The 21099-nt window shown below is 34.0% G+C and overlaps 1 protein-coding gene across 1 annotated transcript in view; it reads left to right on the top strand.

Annotated features, from left to right (window-relative positions):
• Positions 1 to 4383: 4383 nt before the first annotated feature.
• Positions 4384 to 21099, top strand: part of LOC136038273 (KAT8 regulatory NSL complex subunit 2-like) — a 36716-nt gene continuing 20000 nt past the window's right edge. The window contains exons 1-3 of the mRNA XM_065721394.1: positions 4384 to 4497; positions 10717 to 10903; positions 16503 to 16666. Of these exons, the coding sequence (XP_065577466.1) occupies positions 4425 to 4497; positions 10717 to 10903; positions 16503 to 16666 (424 nt within the window). The 5' untranslated portion in view covers positions 4384 to 4424. The remainder of the gene's footprint in view (positions 4498 to 10716; positions 10904 to 16502; positions 16667 to 21099) is intronic.

Raw genomic sequence — 21099 nt, 5'->3', positions numbered from 1 at the left:
CTCCTCATTTCGACGTTCCAGAATTCTTGAAACTAGCTCTGGATGTTAAGCAGATGAAATACTCCTGAAACAGCTTTGTAATGTACAATGTCTAAAATGCCTTGAACATTCTCCCTCTCTGCCCTTTTTCTCCTTTCTTACTTGCCAGTCCCATAACCGTCTTTATCAGGTTAATTCAATGTACAATACAATGAACAAATTCTGGCTTGAAATAAAAAACACGAACGGAGATAACAAGAATTACCTAGGGAACGCCCTAAAATCCTATTTTTCTGACTACTGAAACTCTTCTAGAAAGTGTGTGTCAAGAACATTTCACAGGGTTGCGAGCGTGTATTTTTCGAGTAAAATGCAAAATTTAGGTAATTTTTTTAAGTCATACCTAGCCATATATAGGGCAAACTTCAATAAATCGCCTGACACCAGTTCCGGTAAATCCAAAGGATTCCCTAAACCGTGTTCTGGAAGGTTGCTTGAGCAATAGTTTTATAGATTTTCCGAGGAAAATTTCGTGGATTTCTTTACCCAAGATTCGGTAGATTTTCTGTAGTTTGTATTTTTTACCTCAAACATAAGAAAGGGAAAGACGAATCGGATTTCAAAAATACTTCGTCAAAAACGGGCAAGGCGATCCTCAATAGTGTTAGGCGATAATTCGAATAAACGAAATATCAATATTTACTTTCGATATTTTTGATCACTTTTTATGCTCAGATTAACTTAAATATTTTAATTAAAGAGCTTTTTGCGCAGTGTTTTCAAAATTTTGAGGAAAATACAAAAAAAAACTTCAATTATATGAATGAATATTACAGAAACCCTAATTTGGAACTACTCGGACTCAGGGTAAAAAAAAAAATAAGATACTACCTATTTTTTGCTATTCAAAATCAGCCGCATGTTAACAGTTTCTCCTAAGAGTTGGTTCTGGGTTTCAGCGATTAAATAGGGGGATAACCTCTCCTCAATACCTCGCTCTCAATATCAATTTTTTTTGTATTTAAAAATCTTACTTTAATTAAACGGTTTTTTTTCAGAAGTTTCTCTGAAACAATTGGGGAAAAGTTACAATTAGCGTAAAAAATAAGGTATCAAGGAGAGAAGCCCACTTCTATGCGGGAGACAATTCCGGTTCGTTTTAACTTTGGATATTTCTCGTTCCTTTTAGTTGATTTTTTGTATTTAATTGTTTTTCAAAATATACCGGAAATCCTCCCTCTATTCAAAATGTTTCCTGGAAACCCTCCCCTCTCAATGTCCCAATGGAAAGTTTCTCCCGCGGAACATTCCCCCATAGAGAATCTCTCTCTTAAAAAATATCCCCACACACAAACATCCCCAGACAATCTCACCTCCATTGAACATTTTCGCTGGCCAAATTCCCCTTTATATCTCCACATGTAAAGTTAAATTGGCAAAGAGAAAGTAAGTCAAATAAAAGAATTTAGTACAAGAATTCTAGTAAATCCCCCCTGTCTGGTTTTCCTTTGGAAGTTCATCCTGAAAACTTCCCTCCCCCATGGATAAATCTCCTCTTGAAAAATACTCACTGCAGAAAATTCACCCTCCCAAAAAATGTCTGTTTAATTTTGAAACAAATACTAAATGCAGACACTAGACATATTTCATAACTTACAACCTTTTCCCCCGAGGGCCTGCAGGGCCAGGTTATCCCCAAAGGCATGATTACTTGACTTTTCAACTATGCTGATCAATATACCTGTCTCAAAGTTTTGATCGGACGACTTTGGGAAAAAGAGGCGTTGGAGAGTGATCTTGCTCCTCCCATCGTTTTGATCACGAAATGGGGAATTAGAACTGTAACTTCCGTTTGAGCAAGCCTCTTCCCAATCTTATATGACCATTGGTTCGATACCATCACCTTGGCAAATAAAACCCATACGTGATCTTTCTTCTGACAAAAATTGTGAGATTTCATAACAGTTTTAATATATAAAAGTATTAAAACCTGCAATATATACATATATATATATATATATATATATATATATATATATATATATATATATATATATATATATATATATATATATATATACATATATATATATATATGTATATATATACATATGTATATATATATGAAACGCAAATAATCTGCATATTCTAAGTCTAGGAGACCTGTATACCTTTTGTTTACTATATATTTTGTATGTGGCCTGAGCGATAGGTCTGAGTTTTAGCGACATCTTCCTTTCTTAATCTGGTTGAACTCCACGCCAGTGTTTCCACTATTTGGATTTCCCCCCTAAAATGGGGATTGTTAAAGTCTCTTAGGGGCGAGAGTTTTTTTTAGGGATTTGGGGATTTTCTAGGGATTTTTCCTCTCCTATGGACTTTTAGGGAAATTTTTGGGATTTTCCTTTAATTCGTTCATCATCATCATCTTCTTGATCAGAGAAACAGGATAGTTCGATTTAGGATCTGTTTCCTTGCGAATTGAACTTGAAATCACAGAGAAGAACGTCTTCAGTTGCTTGAAAAATTTTAACACCACACAGATTTTGAGATGTACAGGAGTCCGAAGTAACAAACTAGCAACAAAGAACTGTTTGAAACAGTTCCATGCTGATGTGGGCTTCAAACAATAATTTCAGCTTGAACTGTTCTCGATTAATGGAGTCATATGGTTTGTCATTTTTGAGGTTGTTTTTTCATAAGATTATTTGGTAGATAGCATGTCATTTTTTACAGGTCCGATAAATAAAGTTATAAGATATTTTGATAGTTTTATAGGGTACGTAGTTGTTCTTACTGTAGTAATTTTTTTTGACAAGCATTGCATGTACGATTCTTTTTCTCCACAGTACTTGTATGATGTTTACGATTTTTGTGCAAAATCAAAAAAACTTGAACTCGAACTTGTAGCCAGCTTTATAAGTACTGACGTGAATAATAGAGGTAGGCTATAACTATTCAAACACCTCTCTTACCGTTTCATTACCTAGTTTTTAACAGACAAACAAACTGACAGCCATTTTTTAAAAACAATGGCACATGTAACAATAAATGTATTGTGTGTTTTTGGCAAGCCTACGTACCCAGGGGAAAATCATGAACATTCATATTATAATTGTTAAATTTTTTGTTGTTCATTTTTTTGACTTACGAATAAAGTGAACGTACCACTCGATGTCTTTTTTGTATGTTCTTTACAAATATAACAATCACTTCTGTCGCAAATTCAAATTTAAGCACAATTTGAGCTCTTGAAGCCAAAATATTTATAGTTTTAGGGTATAAACAAAGCTTAAAACATTGGTCTCAGCTTTGAATTTCCCGCAGAAAGACTATGTGGAATCAACTAGTGCTTTAGAAATCGATGTGAACAATGGGAAGTTTTAACTTCCCCTTGAAAGCGTTTACTTGGGTCCGAACGGACAAGATTCCCTCTGTACCTCAAGGTCAGATACCGCCGTCCCCCCTGATTCAATCTAAGTAGTTCTCAAAGCTGCACAGGCGTTCCATGTCAAAGCAGTAGGCCAGATACAGAAAAGGTTCCATTTCTAAGACGACATTTACAAATATGCTGAAATGGCTGACCCAGTGTCAGCCCAATCACTTCAGCCTGCCTCTCTGCTACCCTTTGTTAGGAAGTATGGACAGATCCCATGGGACAGAACCCAAACAGAGCAGGAGTGGAGGAGGCAGAGCCTCATAGATATTTAAAACGTCAAAACAATGGATGCCGTGACCTGCTGGTGTTTGGTATTGGTGAAAAAAAAAAGGCTGCCGGAACAGAATTGATCCTAACCAGAAACCGAAAGTATTATTTATTTCCACTGTTCCATTTTCAAATGTCAATGTCGAGAGGTTTTTCAGTGCTGTAAAAGTAGTAAAAACTGACCATCAGAATAAATTGAAAACATAAGCTTTGCGGGGGATTCTAAAAACAAAATATGGAATGAAAAGGGCTCAAGAAAGTTTGGAAAGTGAAGATGATCAGTTACTACACCACATGAGAACAGTGAAAGCTTCAGCCACCATACAAAAAACGTTGAAGACACATCAGGGGAAGATAAGGTCTGATTACGTTTTACAAGTTACGATTGAACAGTATTAAACATCTTGTACTGTAATCTACATCACAGTATTACATTTTCTTTTCTATTTGCTTAATATTATTTGAAGAATATTTGAAGCTATTTGTATTTAGCTGATGATTAAAAAGCGCTTTAAACCGCATGACAAGACATTCTATTATGGTAGTGATAGCTAGACTTCAACCTAAGAAGCCAAAATATGTTACCTTTCAATGGTACGGGTAAAATGAGATTTTGGAGATTTTTAGGGATTTCGGAACTGAAGATTGGGATTTCTAGAGATTTTCAGCTCCTTATTAGGGATTTAAAAATGAGAAAGTGGAAACACTGCTTTACGCGGTAATTATGAAATAAGGAAACATGGACTACTCAAATAGCATTGAAAATATTTTGAAAAAACTAAATAAGTACTCAAGTACTGAAAACAGCCAAGGTAGCTATCCATAAGTAACTATGTGGCGAAAAAGAATAATGAATTTAGGTTAACATGTAAGGTTGTTATCCTTGTTAAATGAGAGAAAAATTCTCAAGGCAATTCTTTTTCTCATCTATTAGCCTAGATCTGTCCACTGATGAGCTAAACAAAGCACATTGAACAATAAGGTATATATTTAATTCACCACATTTATTTGGCTTTTTAGGCTTATATTTGAGTCAGGAAGGAGTGCTGTAGGCTAATTAATTTTTCCCTGGGCATCACCAAGTTTAGGAGAAGCCCTGCACTAAATAGGCTAATATTGATAGTAAAGATTCAGGATAAATTGTAAATAGGTTAACATGTAGGCTCTAATGTTTCTCATTAAAAATGGGCTTTTTGATGGATTATATTTAGACATAGTAGGCCTATCTAAAGAAAGTAGGGCTACACCATGCACAAGTCCTGCACTGAAAACACAAAAATAAGCTGCACCCTGTCTACAGTGATTTGTGATGGTTTGACAAATAAATTTATGGTAAAATTCTAGTTTAGTGACTTTTAACTATCTTGGAAAGGGGTTTGGTTAAGAAAATGAAACTTTCAGAGATGTGTCTAAAGGCTAAATTATATCCTGGAAGGTATTTTAAAGTACTCACCTCCACTTCTTCTCCCTCTAGAGAGTCCTGAAATTTACCTACATGACAGGTCTGTACCTATTGAAATTCTGACAAAAAAATATTTTACCTTAGTTTTCAATTACCAGTTGCTTTTTCTCTGCCTTTAGTTCTGAAAATGCAATTCCTGTTATTTGAGTAGAATTCTGAGCCATATCAATGTTCTTTTTTAAAAATTTAGGAAATATATTTGACTATCTCTAAAATCTTATAAATTGGGATTGAGCAAAGTTGTGAAGCTGAAAACAATTTTGTTGTAATTCATTCAAGCAGGAGATCTTTTTTGCAAGGTTTCACTTTAAAACACACATATTTTTAAAGGTCATCAAAGGTCAGGACCCTCTTGAGAGAGAGAGTAGAGGTAAGTATTTCAAAATACCTTCCCACAACACTCTTTAGCCTTTAGACCCATCCCTGAAAGTTTCATTTTCCTACCTTAACCCCTTTCTGACATAGCCAAAAGTCACCTAACTAGAATTTTACCAAATTTATTTTTGGTCTTCCAAATTGGATCTTTTAGACTGGTTGTTCTTGTAAAAAAATTTGGATTTTTTGGGCTTATTTGTGTCAACTTAAAACAGTTTGTACTCTTACTGTTAAGGAAGGACTTTTCTATCCTTGAACCATTTTATTTTCCTTTCTTTAAACTTCCACATAATAGATGACCTAATTAACCATTTATTTGAAGCATTTTTCCATCATCTTCTTTCCAGCTAAGCATGGAAGCATTTCAGTTGTTTTATCATACTTTGTTACTGTTACTGTTATATTTTCCAGACTTCTGCTTAATGGTTGACCAAATTAACCATTTATTTGAAGTATTTTTCCATTACCTTCTTTCTAGCTAAGTAATGGAAGTATTTCAGTAGTTACCATACTTTTTTCTATCCAAATCTAGTTTAAGGGCTTCTTGCTATCTAAAAAAAAGTAGCTGAGGTAGGTAAAAGAAACTTTCAGGAATGAATCCAGGGTCTAAAGTACATACTGGGAAGGCATTTTCAAGCTACAATCTCTACACTTTCCTTGTTTCTAGGGCCTAGAAAATTGCATAAATGATTAGCATATACCTATTCAAATTTTGACAGAAAGGTTTTGCTTCAAGTGTAGCTTTTCAGTCTCTTTTTCATTGGCTCTAGGTTTTGAGACACAATTCTAATTATTTCAGCAAGATTTTAAGTCATATCAAGGCTTTTTTCCAACTTCAAGAAATTGATTTTAAAATCCTTCAATCTTGGATTGAGCAAAGACATAAAGCTCAAGACAATTTCCTTCTACCTCATTTAACCAGTGTATGTACCTCAAGGCTTCACTTTTGTAACAAAAAGGTGTAAGATCTTTCATTTAGGATCAATCTTCTCTGGAGGGGAAATGGGTGGAGATATATACTTCAAAAGGGGATCATTGAGGTTCTTTGTCTATTTCTCAGAATTTCATTCACATTTTTCTGATCACAAAGCCCCTTATTTAGAATTTCACATTGTAAATAAATAGACCCAACAATAAACTTGCAGTGGCTTGCAACATGATAATAAAGTAAAATAGAGCTAATTTTGAGTTTTTCCACTACTTAGTTAGGATGAAGGTGAATAGATCACTTGTTGTAGCCCATCTTTAAGTAAACTTTCAGTGGTTAACCACTTCAGTAAAATTCTAGTTAATTGACTTCTTCCTATCTCAGAAAGGGTTTAGGTTAGGAAAATGAAACTTTCAGAGATGGGTCTATAGGCTGAAGTATGTCCTGGGAAGGTATTATAAAGTACCCATCTCCACTCCTTCTCCTTCTAGAGGGCCCTAAAATTTGCCTACATGACAGGTCTATACCTATTGAAATTTTGACAAAACAACATTTTACCTTAATTTTCAGTTACTAGTTGCTTTTTCTCTGCCTTTAGTTCTGAAAATACAATTCCTGTTATTTGAGTAGAATTTTGAGCCAAATCAATGTTTTTTTCAAAATTTAGGAAATGTATTTGCATATCTTTCAAACCTTATAAAATGGAATTGAGCAAAGTTATGAAGCTGAAAACAATTTTGTTGTACTCCAATTAAGCAGAAGATCTATTTTGCAAGGTTTCACTTTTATAACACACAAATTTTTAAAGGTCATCAAAGGTCAGGGCCCTCTAGAGGGAGAAGGAGTGGAGATAGTTGCTTCAAAATACTTTCCCGGGACACACTTTAGTCTCTAGATTCATCTCTGAAAGTTTCATTTTCCTAACCTAAACCCTTTCTGAAATAGCAAGAAGTCAATTAACTAGAATTTTACCACCACTTCTAATGGAAATATGTTTATGGAATCAATGTAGTACCTTTGGATTCTTCATTTTTTGCTCTTTTTGAGAGTGTTCCCTCTGGAAAAAAGGCTTGCTCAGGAAAATGACTGAGGCTAAGGAAATAACAACAGTAGAAGAATTCTATAATTTATTGGTTCTGTATTTCAGTTGTGAAAAATTACAGAGAAGTAAATGGTAAATGTTACTTCTGGCTCTTTGCTTCCTTTTCTCCATCCCTAGGTGTGCTACATGCAATTGCTGCAGTATGATTCTTTGCAATGCTCCAGGGATAACAACTCTACTTCCTTCCAAAATGATGCCATCAATACTGAACAACTCATCCTTATCATTCCAATTAGGTTGTTCAGAAGCAGAATACTGGTGCTGGTAATTCAGCCATCCTCATTGTATGATTGAGTTAAGCTCTAGCATAATTAGATCTCTTCTAATCTCCTCACAGATGATCCTCATTTTCTTAAAGCTGATAGGGATACTTCTCATATTGGAGTGGGCATGGAATGCAATGTCCAATGTGGTCAATGCAGTCTTGACAGTGCAACAACAGCAGACAAATCATTCCCCCTAGCATCTGGAGCCACAATCTCATATAGCTGTAACTATAGCATCATCCTTTGGAGCCTCAGAGGAGCTTAGTGGTTTTGCATATAGCTCTTTATCAATCTGGGAATAATTCTGTTCTGTAAATATTACAACTCTTAAACCAAACACAATAATTTTCCCACTGATGTTTCATTCTGCTCCAAGCCCATGCTTGGAGACGTCAGTTTCCAGCTCAACAGATTTTGCCTTAGTATTGAAAGTTGCCAGGCTACTACAAATTAACTTTCTGATCTTACCCATTGCTGCAGTGCAGTCATTGGTCCACTTAAAGAAATTTTGTTTTCCTAATTCCATGTTTGGAAAGTATAAGGATGACAAGTTTGGAATGTATTTTGACAGAAAGTTGGTCATTGCAAGGAATGTGGCCAGTTTGTATTTGTTTGCTGGCTGTGACATCTTGCTTATGGATTTTGCTTTAGAAGGGTCTAGTTTGATGCCATCTGTTGTAATCAAATGTCCACAGCATGGTATGCTTGTGGATCCAAATACTCTTTTTTTTTTATTAACCCTGACCCCAATTTCTCTGGCCTTCTGTAGGACTTGCTCCAAGTTCTTGTCATGTTCTTCATTCTTTCCAGATACAAGGACATCATCAGCAATGACACCAAAACCTTTCAATCTTCCAAAGGTATCTTCCAGCTTTTGCTGGAATTCTTCTTGTTCACATATTATATCAAATGGTAATGGTAGGCCTAGCCCTAATGTAATTTTTCTGCAATGTGTGTTTAATTTGTGTTTCTTTGTATAGAACTAAGGGATGTGCCTACTTTGGAAATACTAGCTAATGATGGACTTGTAGCTTGGGGAATTAAACCTCTTCAGAAAAATTAATGTGAATTTAAAACACATTTAAGAATTTGTGAACAGCTAAGGTCTAGTCATGTTTTGTCATTTTCATGCTTATTTTTTTATTCTTTTTTAACCTTGGCTAGTCTAACTTAGAACTTAATAGTAATTTCTTTCTTTTTTGTTTGTTTTGCATCTTAACTTATACTATAAAACTGAAGACTAAAGGGGTCTGGCTATTCAGCCACTTCTAGGTCATTAATACAAGAGTGTTAGGTTTATTGACACATACTCTCTCCTCCTAAAACCATGCTTTTCTTCTTTTAAAACTTTATCTATCCATCTAAAGTATCTTCATACTAAGAAATTTGTTTTCTACAGAAACCAAGCTAATGCCTCTATAATTACCACACTCACTCTTGTGTGAGTGTGGTAATAAGCTTTTTCTTGTGTGAAAGAAAAAGCTTACTTTTCTTTCTATTGGTTTTTTACAACTGCCTCTTTTTGCTGCTAAGATACAGCTTGTTGCAAATGCACCCCCCCCCTCCTCCAAGTGTAAAACATTTTTATTAGCGAATGATAGAGTAGATATGTGCTTTTTCTCTCATAAGATATGGTAAAAAGTACTTAGGAGTTATCCAAAGTCAAGTTTTGAACATTTCCTAGGCCAGCAATTGGCTACCTTTTCAGTTTAATGGTAATTAACCTTTTGTAACTATTCAAAATTTATTGAATTGCTGCAATTATGGTATAAATTATTTACATAAATAATTACATTATTTATTTACATAAATAAATAAGATATTTACATATTATTAACATAAATGCATTTAGGGTCTAAATTATTTATTATATTATCCATCAAAACGTATCTATTGCTCAATTTGTAGTCACAACTTTTTTTATTTCCTCTAGTCTAATGGATTAAGACCTAATGAGATAAAAATTATGAAGGTCATTAATATCTGTGCTCAACAACTCCTGGCCCTCTATAAAACAAACCCCCAAATGTTAAATGTGATTATATATGGTTTAAATTTAACACTAAATAGTTAGCATTGGATAATCTTTGGTTAATGGTACATACTGCACACTAGGACAGCTGCACCTGACAGTTCAAGTCATTTTAAAAATTCACCCTCAAGCTATTTTTTCTCAGTTTTGCCTAGTGACCAGCAAGTGCACACTTTTCATTATTAATTTTGTATTATTATTAATTATTATTTTTTAATTATTATTTGTTAATTATTTAATTTTTAATTAATTTAACTTAATTAATTAATTGTTAATCGAACTAATGAAAATTAATTTGTTAATTATTAATATTATTAATATTATTGATTTATTAATTGCAGGATGAGGTGAGATGCATGCAAGTGTAGAGCAGTAATATTGTTCTTTGATAATACACAAAATTTTCTTGGAAATGAATCAAGAACATACTCTAAGATATATATGGGTACAAATATGGTTATGAAGTGTTAGGCACACCCCGAATTTCTAATCATTTATTTTGACTAGTTTGTGATTAGATGTGTATTTGATTATAGAAGGTGGATAATCAGAATGACAAAGAGTTTAGCTCTGAAGCTGCTTCTTCTTTTCTTCTACTTCTTCTGAAGCCACCAACTCTGAATTAAATGTGGCTTGCAAGCTGCAAACCACTGGTCTAGGTCTTGCCTTTCAAATTCTTATTAATTAATTATGTAGTGTGATTCTCTTTTCAGTTAGTCTTTTGTTCAGGAAAAAAGGATACTTTGAACCAATATTGGAGGGAAGCCCCCCTATGTGTTCTTGTATACTCATGTATGCTTCAAAACGGATTCAGATTTAACTGTCCCAGTGTTGCCTACTATCCTTTATCGCGGTTTGTGTTCTAGGAAATGAAGCTAGCTCGTCAGGACTAAATACATCCAAAGCTGAAGCTTCAGTTATAGATCCAGCTGTAGACATCAGCTCTGATGAAAGTGAAGCAGACATTGCTCCAATGTTAGTTGATCATACTTTTGTTGAAAATGCTGACTCAGATGCTGATAGCATTGATTCTGACATGGATGACCCTCTAAGGTTAGTTGATTTATGCTTGTTTTTGAAGTTGCAACCAACAATGAATTTTAATGGAGAGGTTGTGGACGAAGAATTATTATGTAAAGCAGATAAAATAATATCATGTGAAATTTATTCACATCTAGGATCTAGCGTGCGGGGGATGCTTTTCCCCAAGTATATGATTTCATAATCTTCAGAAAACAGTGTATATAGACAATAGAGTCAATACGTTACCATTTGTTTATTCATATATAATCAAGCTTGTGGGAATCTTGTAACATGGTACTGTGAGAGGATTTGCAGGTGGTCACTGTAACGCTGTGAATTGGACTCCACTCTCTATATCATAACCTTTACTGATCACAAATTATTTGCTATCTTCTTAAAAGCTACAGAAAAAGAAAGCCCCAGACAAAAGTTCACACTTGTGGTTCCCCTAAGATGATATTACTAAATTGCCATATCAGGTCACGATGCTCTGTGCTGGACTGGGCAAGGGGTATTCTACTGTTACATCCAAATGGGTATTCCTTATCTAAAATAAATTATCTAAAATTTTTCAGTTTCTAGGGGGGGGATTTGAAATTTTTCTATGAAAATACTAAAAAATGTGTTTTTCAGTAAAAAAAATACACCCATAAATCTAGGGCATTTGCCCTTGTATATCTCTCTTGGCATCATGCGGGCAGGGCGTGGGCTTGCATGGTGCATACATGCTAGTGAACCTAAGTGACTTAGTTTGTGGCCTAGGTCACATGCTAGTGACCTAATTTCTATATTTCTAAGTTGATTAGTATACAACTCATGAGTTGATTTTTCAGTTTATACATAAATCCACAAACATTAACACACAGGATATATATATATATATATATATATATATATATATATATATATATATATATATATATATATATATATAGCCTATACATAAATAAGTTGTCTGTCTGTCGAGTGACATTATGTTTGTCCGCATATGACGTCTGAATTATTTCATCATATACCAATTCAAAAACGAAAGTATTCAAGCCGATGTAGCTGAGTTGGTAGCGCGTTATGTTCAGGTTCTAGGTTTGAGAGGTTCCAGGTTCGAACCTTGACTTTAGTATTAATACAAAAGAAGAAAATAAACTAAAAAAAGGTAAAAAAACTAAAAACTAAAATAGAAAAAAATGTAAAAACTACAAAAAAACTAAAAAAAAGAAAAAACTAAAAAAGCTAAAAAAAAATTAACGGCACAGGGGGAAATATATAAATGACGATGAGGACACAGAGAATGTTCGATTAGCAATCACCATCAACAAAGCTCAAGGGCAATCATTAGAATCATGAGGTATAGATCTGAAAATGGATTGTTTTTCCCATGGACAATTATATGTTGCATGTTCAAGAGTCGGTAAACCTGGCAATCTATTTATATGCACAGACAATGGGACAGCGAAGAATGTTGTATACTCTCAAAGTTTTACGTAGTTAAAACCTATATATATATCTATATTCACAGATGGGACACAGGGACACACTACAATGGCGCGTAACGACTTACGCGCGCGGGGGGGGGCTTGGGGGGTGGGCGCGAAGCGTATATATATATATATATATATATATATATATATATATATATATATATATATATATATATATATATATATATATATATATATATATATATATATATATATATATATATATATATATATATATATATATATATATATATATATATGTATGTATATTCTTCTAAATCAACTTTCTAAATCAGCATTTGTTAGGGTTGGTGAAAAAAACAGCAAATCTATCATAGCCATTGTCAGGTTATGATTCCACCACATGTACCCGCCACTACTGTAAGACAAATTTATGTTCCTGTTTCCAGTCATAGAATCCGAGGTGATGAACATTTTGATATCAATAGATACATCAAAAGAATCAGATTATTATGCTGATCCCAAATATTATAATATTCATCAAGTTTAGTGTTACCCATCAAAAGTTATGAGCCTGAGAATATTTGCTTTATTTTTGAAATCGGGGAGGACACCCCCTGAAATTCAAGGAATCTTAATGAAAATCACACCATCAGATTCAGCATACCAGAAAACTGTACCGTGGAACTTTCAAGCTCCCATAGACAAATTTGTGGAATTTGCTATTTTTACCAAAAAAAATCATGGATGCATGTTTTTGCATCCGACCCCCCCCCCCCCAAAGTCCGTGGGGAGAGATCTGTCAGCTATGATATTTTCCCATTGTTTACGCATAGTATGTGTCATTGGGAAGTACTGACATATTTCTTGGGAAGGAGGGAATTTTGTGCTTGGGTGGATTTCTGTCGGGAGAATATCGAGGAAAATTTCCGCGAGTGAATTTTCCAGGGGTAATTTCACGCTGGGGGATTTGATAGAATTCCTTTACGAAATTATTTTTAATTTTCTTACATTCTTTTTGCCAACTCAATTTTGCAAATGGAGATGTTCGGGGGGCTATTTTCAGTGTGTTTTGATTTCCAGAAAAAAGTTTCCACGGAAGGGGGTATTTTTGGAGTGGTCGATAAACCAATTAGAAATTAAAGTATTTTTCCAATGAAATTATGATGAGGAGGATTTTTGAGGCTAAATTGTCTGCAAAAAATTTTTACGGGGGGCGGGGAATTTTCAGCATTGGTGGAACTGCCTGGAGGGAATTTGACAGGGGGAGGATGCACTTTACGTCGGATGAAATTTCCACAGAGGAGTTTACCGTGAGGGGGGGGGGGGATATATTTCATATAGGGTGAACCAGATTTACTGGCATTATTTGAAAACGATCAGAAATTAAATTAAAAAAGCTGAAAAGAAGGAGCAACATTAAATCTCACAATGAAATTAAACTTAAACTTAAAAGTCTGTATATGAAGGGGAGCCCCCTCCTCAATACCTTCATCTTTATGGTAAAGTTTGACTGTTTATCCCAATGTTTAAAGAACGGCCACTGAAACACAGTGGCCGATTAATTAGAATAGGAAGCTTTTTTTAAAGTGCTAACAGCTTTAGCGTAAAGAGCGAGTTATTGAGGAGAAGACAACCCTTCATATACGAAATAATTTCTGTTCGTTTTTAGTTTTCATATTACTCCTTACTTTCAGTAAAAAAACGTAGTTTTTTTTTTTTTTATTCAATGCACTCACGAAAGATTGTGGCTCTGAAGCTGCTTCTTCTTTTCTTCTGCTTCTTCTGAAGCCACCAACTCTGAAGTTACTACTAATTTTTTTTTACTAACTTTGTGAAAGTAGTTATGCCTGGTATTACGTGTTTATTTGCAAATATAATAAATTTCGTATTTCAGACGGAGTATTTCAGGGAGTTTTTTTCTTCTTCTTTTAAGGTCTCGAAAGTCTACATAAAGGGAATGACCTCTAATTACCCCCCCCCCCCCAATTTCAATATTGTCCATGTTTTCTAAGATTATAGAAATAGTGTTGTGTAATCGGATGTATAATTTTTTTTTAGAAAAATACAAATATTTTCAAAGCTTCAATTTGGGTTGCGAAAGGGAAACCAAACCAGTTTTTGAGCGATTTTCTTGACCAAAAGAAATTCCTGCAAACCTGTTTCTGGATATTGAAGTAGCGTTTGACTTTTTTAATTCCTCATTTGACTAAAAAAATTTCTCATTCGATTTTGTAAGCTTAATAATTTGTGGGTTCATGAGAAGGCGTTGGATTTAGTAAAATCATATCTTTCTGAAAGAGCACAAGCAACTTTAGCTACTAATTCTGCTTCTTCTTTCCTTCCATTATCATCATCAGTTGGTGTCCCTCAGGGACCAATTATGGGGCCTCTTTCATTTCCTCTTTATTATTTATTCTTTAATATTATTAATACAATAATTTTTATTGATAATATATTATTATTATATTGTGCATACTATGAAGTAAGAGTTGTTTTCTAGCTTTACTGTCGCTATTATATTCTTATATTCCTTGCTTAAATTGTGCAATATAATAATGACATTATATTGTTACTACATATTATATTATTATTTATTAAGCTCATTATAGTGAATAAGAAATAACTAAGCTTATTATTAATTGGATTAGAATTGGAATTATAGAATTAGAATTGGAATTGGATTGGATAGAATTAGAATAATTAGAATAATTAATATAGAATTAGAATTGGATAGAATTGGAATTAGAATAGAATTAGAATTGGTTGCAGGTGTCTGCAGCTACTTATATTTCAGTTATAAGCGAAATAAGCCACATCAAAGTATAAAATTTGATCGAAGCGGGCAATACCCCAGACATAGCCCCCCCCCAGCTTTAGTGCCTGGGGCAACTGACGCCCCTCCCAGGAACGGCTCTGGTAGCTGGAGACCAAGCTTTTATTGGTCTCTGGCACTCGGCATGCAGCAGGCTTGTATATATGTGATCCTCAAATTACACATTTGCTTATTTTTAATTTTAAGTCTTAGGCTGGTAATTCAACAATTTCAATTAAATTAAGAAATTCTGGTGTAAAATTGAATCTTGGTTACTCTTCACAGAATCATGATTTTTGTTTTCTCTTGGTGATTGGCAATCTGAGCATTTTCCTTATTTGTTTTTTGACCAGGGAGAAAAAAATGTGTTCCTTCATTCCATTGTAATTTTGATAACTTTGTGAATACTTCCTATTTGATTGGTATTGCTCCTTGTCGCATGTCTCCTAACCGCAGTTTTAGTTTTGTACCATATCATTTTCATTTGCGATTCGTTATGATTTTCGCTTTCGCTTGTCTTTTGACCACAGATTTCCTTGTGTTTCATTTTAGTCATCACTAGGAAAAAATTAATGAAAGTTGCTCTTTAAGTGCATATGAATGTAAATGCTCACATATTCAAGATATTAATTCAAAACTGGTTCGAAATATGACGACAATAAAATGGTTGTGTTATTTTCCATGTGGACCATGCTGTCTATTTTCAAAATTAATGAATAAAAGCGTTGGACTTTTTTTCTGTTCTGAAGACTAATGTGGACTTTTTGTCTTTTCTCAAAATAATGAAGCTAGAAATATAAAATTCATGCAGAATAATCTTGGAACCATGAACACGGACACAGATTTAAACTTATTTGCTACTAATAATAATTCTTTATAAACCGAATTTTACGCACTATTTAACCGCATTTTACGCCAGAATTTCTTAATTTAATTATTTTTTAATCGCATATTTCATTTTGTACCATATTTTTTTCATTTTCCGATTCGTTATGATTTTTGCTTTCGCTTGTCTTCTAACCGCAGATTTCGTTGTGTTTCATTTTAGTCATCACTGGAAAAAAATTGAGGAAAGTTTATCTTTAAGTGCATATATGACGATATCGAAATATGACTAAAATCAAATGATTGTGTTCTTTCCCGTGTTGACCATTTTGTCTGTTTTCAAAAATTAATGAATAAAAAGCGTTGGACTTTTTTTTTCTCAAGATCAATGTGGACTTTTTGTTTTTTCTCAAAATAAATGAAGCTAGAAATGTAAAAGTGATGCAGAATAATCTGGGAAGAACACGGATACTGGGTTCAACTTATTTGCTACTAATAACAATTCATTGTGGCCAAACCTATGTGAGGTTAAAATTTTTTTTCTTTTTAGAAATGCTGGCGTATACACTGTGGAAGAAGTGGTAACTCGCACCAAAGAAAGGCTGATCAGACTCCAATCACAATATATGAAGCAGTTTAGCAGATTAAACCATTGTTTACGGGAACAAAGAAGGATGTATTTGCATTCTGTGAAGAAAGAAAAGGAGTTGCCAGGTAAGGGAGCTTATACTTTCTCTTTCTTGTACCTCAATGTTTTCAGTGGCGTAATTTCGTCAAAATTCTGGAAAATTGGAGCCAATTTTCCCAAATCAAGTGAAAATAACAGAGAATAATGAAAATTGTGCCATATAGTACCATAAAGCCAAAGACATAGTAAAGAAAACTACCCTTTTCTCATGATGCTTGAAATATGCAGGCTTATCTTCGTTTTGAAATTTTTTTTTTACAGAAACTAGATTTCAGCCTGGGGGAAACTGGAGTCTGAGAGGGCAAACTGGGTCGGGAGGGGGCAGTTCCCCCACTCCATGCCTCATAGTAAATTACACCCCTGAATATATCCTATCTGAAGGGGATAAATCAATAACAATACATTGTTTAAAAGAATTGAAAGTAAGTGGACGAATTTTGAAAAATAAAGCACCAAAATTAATGCCAGGACCTTTCGTTATCAACACAATTACATCAGTAAACAGAACAAAGCAATGAAGAAAATTTACTAACAAGAACAAAGAAAGCAAGGACAAACAAGAAAAAGTATTCAGGTTGTTATATATTTTTATGGAGGAATTTTTCCAGAGGTGTGATGTTATAGAGGTTTGTGTTAATACTGATGAGACCTGTTTTCATACAAAATGTATAAGGGGTAGCACTATTGGAGCTCAATTTGCTTTCATGACCAAAGGTAGTACTATTGGACCTCGATTTGCTTTTGTGACCAAAAACTTTTCTTATGAAACATGTAAGTATGACCCTAGGCTTCAGCCTGTTTCTACAGCCAAAACCTGTTTCCTTTTTAATGTATAAGCAACAGTAACACCTACACTCTGCTCTTAAGACCTTAACTGCTGTTAAGATTAAGACTTAAGGCTTAAGACTTGTTAAGACTGCTGTCTGCTGTCATTAAATGTTGCGTTAACTATAAGAAGGAGAAAGTAAAACAGTTCAAAATAGGGATGAAACCTTTTTATTGACAGTGAACAGATATTAAATTATTTAACTGGATATTTCGAACACATAGACAGTATTCATAATCAGCAGTAAAACCGAAGTTAGCAGTAAATTCGCAAGCAGTAAAGCAGTAAATTCGAAGTTATCTATAAGAAGGGGTTTCTGAATTCAAGAGGTCTACCATTTTCTGACAAATCTACACTAAGTATTATGTCAGCTGTAAACGGTAGTTCCTGAAAGCAAAAGGTTTATCATTTTCTGATAAACCTCCTTTAAGTGTCATGTTAACTGTAATCGGTGGCTCTTGAAGCCAAGAGGCGTATCAGACACGTAGAAGCCAAGAGGCGTATCAGCTTCTGATAAAACTTCATTAATTGTTACATTAATTGTAACCAGTGGTCCTTGAAGCGAAGAGGCATCATTCGCTGAGAAATCTTCATTAAGTTTTTACATTGGTTCCTTATTTGGTCCTGAATTGGTTCCTGAATCTCCATTAAGTTTTTACATTGGTTCCTGAATTGGTCCTGAATTGGTTCCTGAATCTCCATTAAGTTTTTACATTGGTTCCTGAATTGGTCCTGAATTGGTTCCACATTCGTAACATGTGGTTCCTGAATCCAAGAGATTTATCATTTTCTAATAACCCTCCTTTAAGTTTTAAAATTTAACTGTTACGAGTGGCTCCTGAATCCAAGAGGTTTTCCATTTTTCTGCATTCCTTTAAATCATTTCTTGTTCAGTATCCTACCCAAAATCAGTTGGAAACAAGGACAAATTAAATAGTTTGCCGAACATGAAAATAAACATTTGTGCTGAGAATTTTGTTTTAGGAGAAATAGACTATTTTTAAACAATCTTGTGTAGATTATATAAAAACAAATATGGCATTTTGTAATTTGGTTTGTCATTATTAATACAAAACTACTCAGAATTCGGTTTTAGTGAGGATTTTTTTAGATTTTGGTGGCCATTTTTTTTTTCCTTTTTCTTCTTCCAATAACCTTAGATGAAGCAGATTTTTCATATCTTTTATCCGTATAGATCAGAATTTCGAATCAAACTGGCCCTTCCAAAATTATTTATGACTATCCATTCTATGCAACGGCCCCTGAGGAAAAAAAAACTCATCGGAGACACTATGGTGTTTACTACAGAATAGTCAGTTGACTATGAAATGCACCTATGAAGAGTGAACCATGTGAGATATGCATGTTGTGATATAAGCAGTACCATAACGTATATGGTATCTGCATAAAGAAAACCCGTCCGCGGTATCTAAAGTGTAATTTCCTAACTCATACCTATGCTATAATTGTAACCATTTCTAACTTTCTAACCTCATATCTAACCTCATAACCATTTCTAACCTCATAACTATACAAACTCTGTGAGAAGGAAAATGGGTATAAGAAACTTCGAAGAAGTTGAGAGAAAGCCGAATGAAGCAATAAAAAGCCCTCACTTAGATCAAATGACTGTAAGTTGCTTTGGTTGAAGCAATGTAAATCTATGTTTGAGAACTGAATTTTCTTACAAGTGAAGTTACATTGTTACTTATGACTGTAGTTTCTTAATTGACCTTATTTACCTAAGTTTCTTTTAAAGACTGAAGCTGCTTAGTTACTTATGAGCAAAGTTACTCAGCTACTTAAGTTGCTTTGTTAAGACTGACGTTGCTTAGTTTGAACAGCGGTGAATATAAGATCTTAGAACTGAAGTCGTTTTGGCTGAAGTTACTTAGTTGCTAAAGCTGCTTAATTAAGACTGAAGTTACTTAGTTTGAAGGACTATGAATCTAAGGTCTTAGAAACTGAAGCTGCTTTGACTGAAGTTACCTAGTTTACCTAGACAACTGTGAATCTTATTTCTTAGAACTGAAGTTGCTATGAATGCTTTATTTAGTTTGGCTGAAGCTACTGAAGTTGACTGAAGTTACTTAGTACTGTCGTTGCTTTGATTGAAGTTACTTTGTTAAGACAGTTTTTTCTTACTTTGAAGTACTGTAAATTTAGGTTTTTAGAACTGAAGTTGCTTAGTTACTTATGACTGTAGTTACTTAACTAAAGTATTTACTTAATTCGTAGTTTCTTAGTTTAATTTTACTTTATATTAAACTAAGGCATGTCGGCCACATTCAGTCAGCCAGTAGCGAATCCGAAAACTACGACGGGATGCTAAAGTGTGAGTAGTTTCCTCGACTCGAGGATATCAGATCAGTCAGTTTCTAGATGCTCACAAGAGAACATTTTTTTTTTCCTAAAAGAAAGTAACTGTATATCATTATAAAAATAAAATGTTGTCAATAAGTTTTTCAGAGGCAACGCTATAGCGTTGCCTATAGTAAAGATCATATGACTTCAATGTTTTATTATTTGTCTTTCAGAGGCACTTCATGTGGAAGGGGTGGTCGTATAAGCTTTTGAGGGAGGTCGATCGCAATTTGGAAGTTCTAGTGTCGTTTTTAAGAGTAAAAGGGATCGGAGGGCAAGTAACCCCTCCCCCGTTTCCTCTCTTCACCAAATGCATTCTGTATAAGTTTTGAGATATCTGTTTTGTTTAAAATAGTCCAAATTTCAAATAAATATGCCTCCGGGGTTGAAAAAAAATCTACGACCCCCAGGGCAAGGGCTGTAAGTTATGCAAGTTGTCCATTGTTAACATTTAAGATCTTAATGGAAGTGGTGGTCGTATAAGCCTCAGAGGAGGCTCATTCGATTTGAAATCGAAAGTTCTAGTTCTTCTTTTAAGAGTCAAAAGTGATCGAAGGGCAACCAGCCTCCCACGCCCTTTTTCCCCAAATGCTTCCGATCAAAATTTTGAGATGGCCGTTTTTTTCAAAATAGTCCGGAGATCTTTACTGAAAACGAATTATAGAACTAATATTTTCTTCTGTGCTTACAAAATTGAAAATAAAAATTACTTTGAAATAAAATCTTGAACTGCTGAGCTTTTAACAATATTAACGTCATTATATATCAAATATTCAGTTTAATTTTATTTGTTCTTTACAAAGAATTGTTAAGACACATATAGTTTTCAATAAAACGTAAATGACGGATTTGAACAGTTAGGGGAGGAGGCAGTAACCAAACTCTTGTTATTGATTTTAGTTTGTTTTAAGCTTGATTTGTATGTTCAACTTAAGCTTTACTCGTTTTAAGATTTATTTATTCATTTATACTAGTACCTTATACTAGTTATACTAGGTACCTTATATTAGTATGTTTGTTTTCTATGACTGTTTATTTAATTTATGTTCGTTTTGGGTTTCATTTATTCTTTAATAGCAGTTTCTGGTCGTTTTTGGTGTGAAATATTATAGGAATTTATTTTTACTGGTCTTAAGTTTAATATGACTCTTTACTTTTTTCTGACAACTTCTTTTTCGGAAAGTTTTTTTTTAGTTAATTCATGAAAAGTTAACACTTTCGATGTGCAGTTTTCGAAGTGTACCCTGTTTTGTCTACACTTCAAGGATC

The sequence above is a fragment of the Artemia franciscana genome, chromosome 17 (genome assembly GCF_032884065.1).
Source record: "Artemia franciscana chromosome 17, ASM3288406v1, whole genome shotgun sequence".
NCBI lineage: Eukaryota > Metazoa > Arthropoda > Branchiopoda > Anostraca > Artemiidae > Artemia > Artemia franciscana.
Note: the sequence above shows the minus strand (reverse complement) of the source record. Positions and strands in the feature narration are given on the sequence as shown.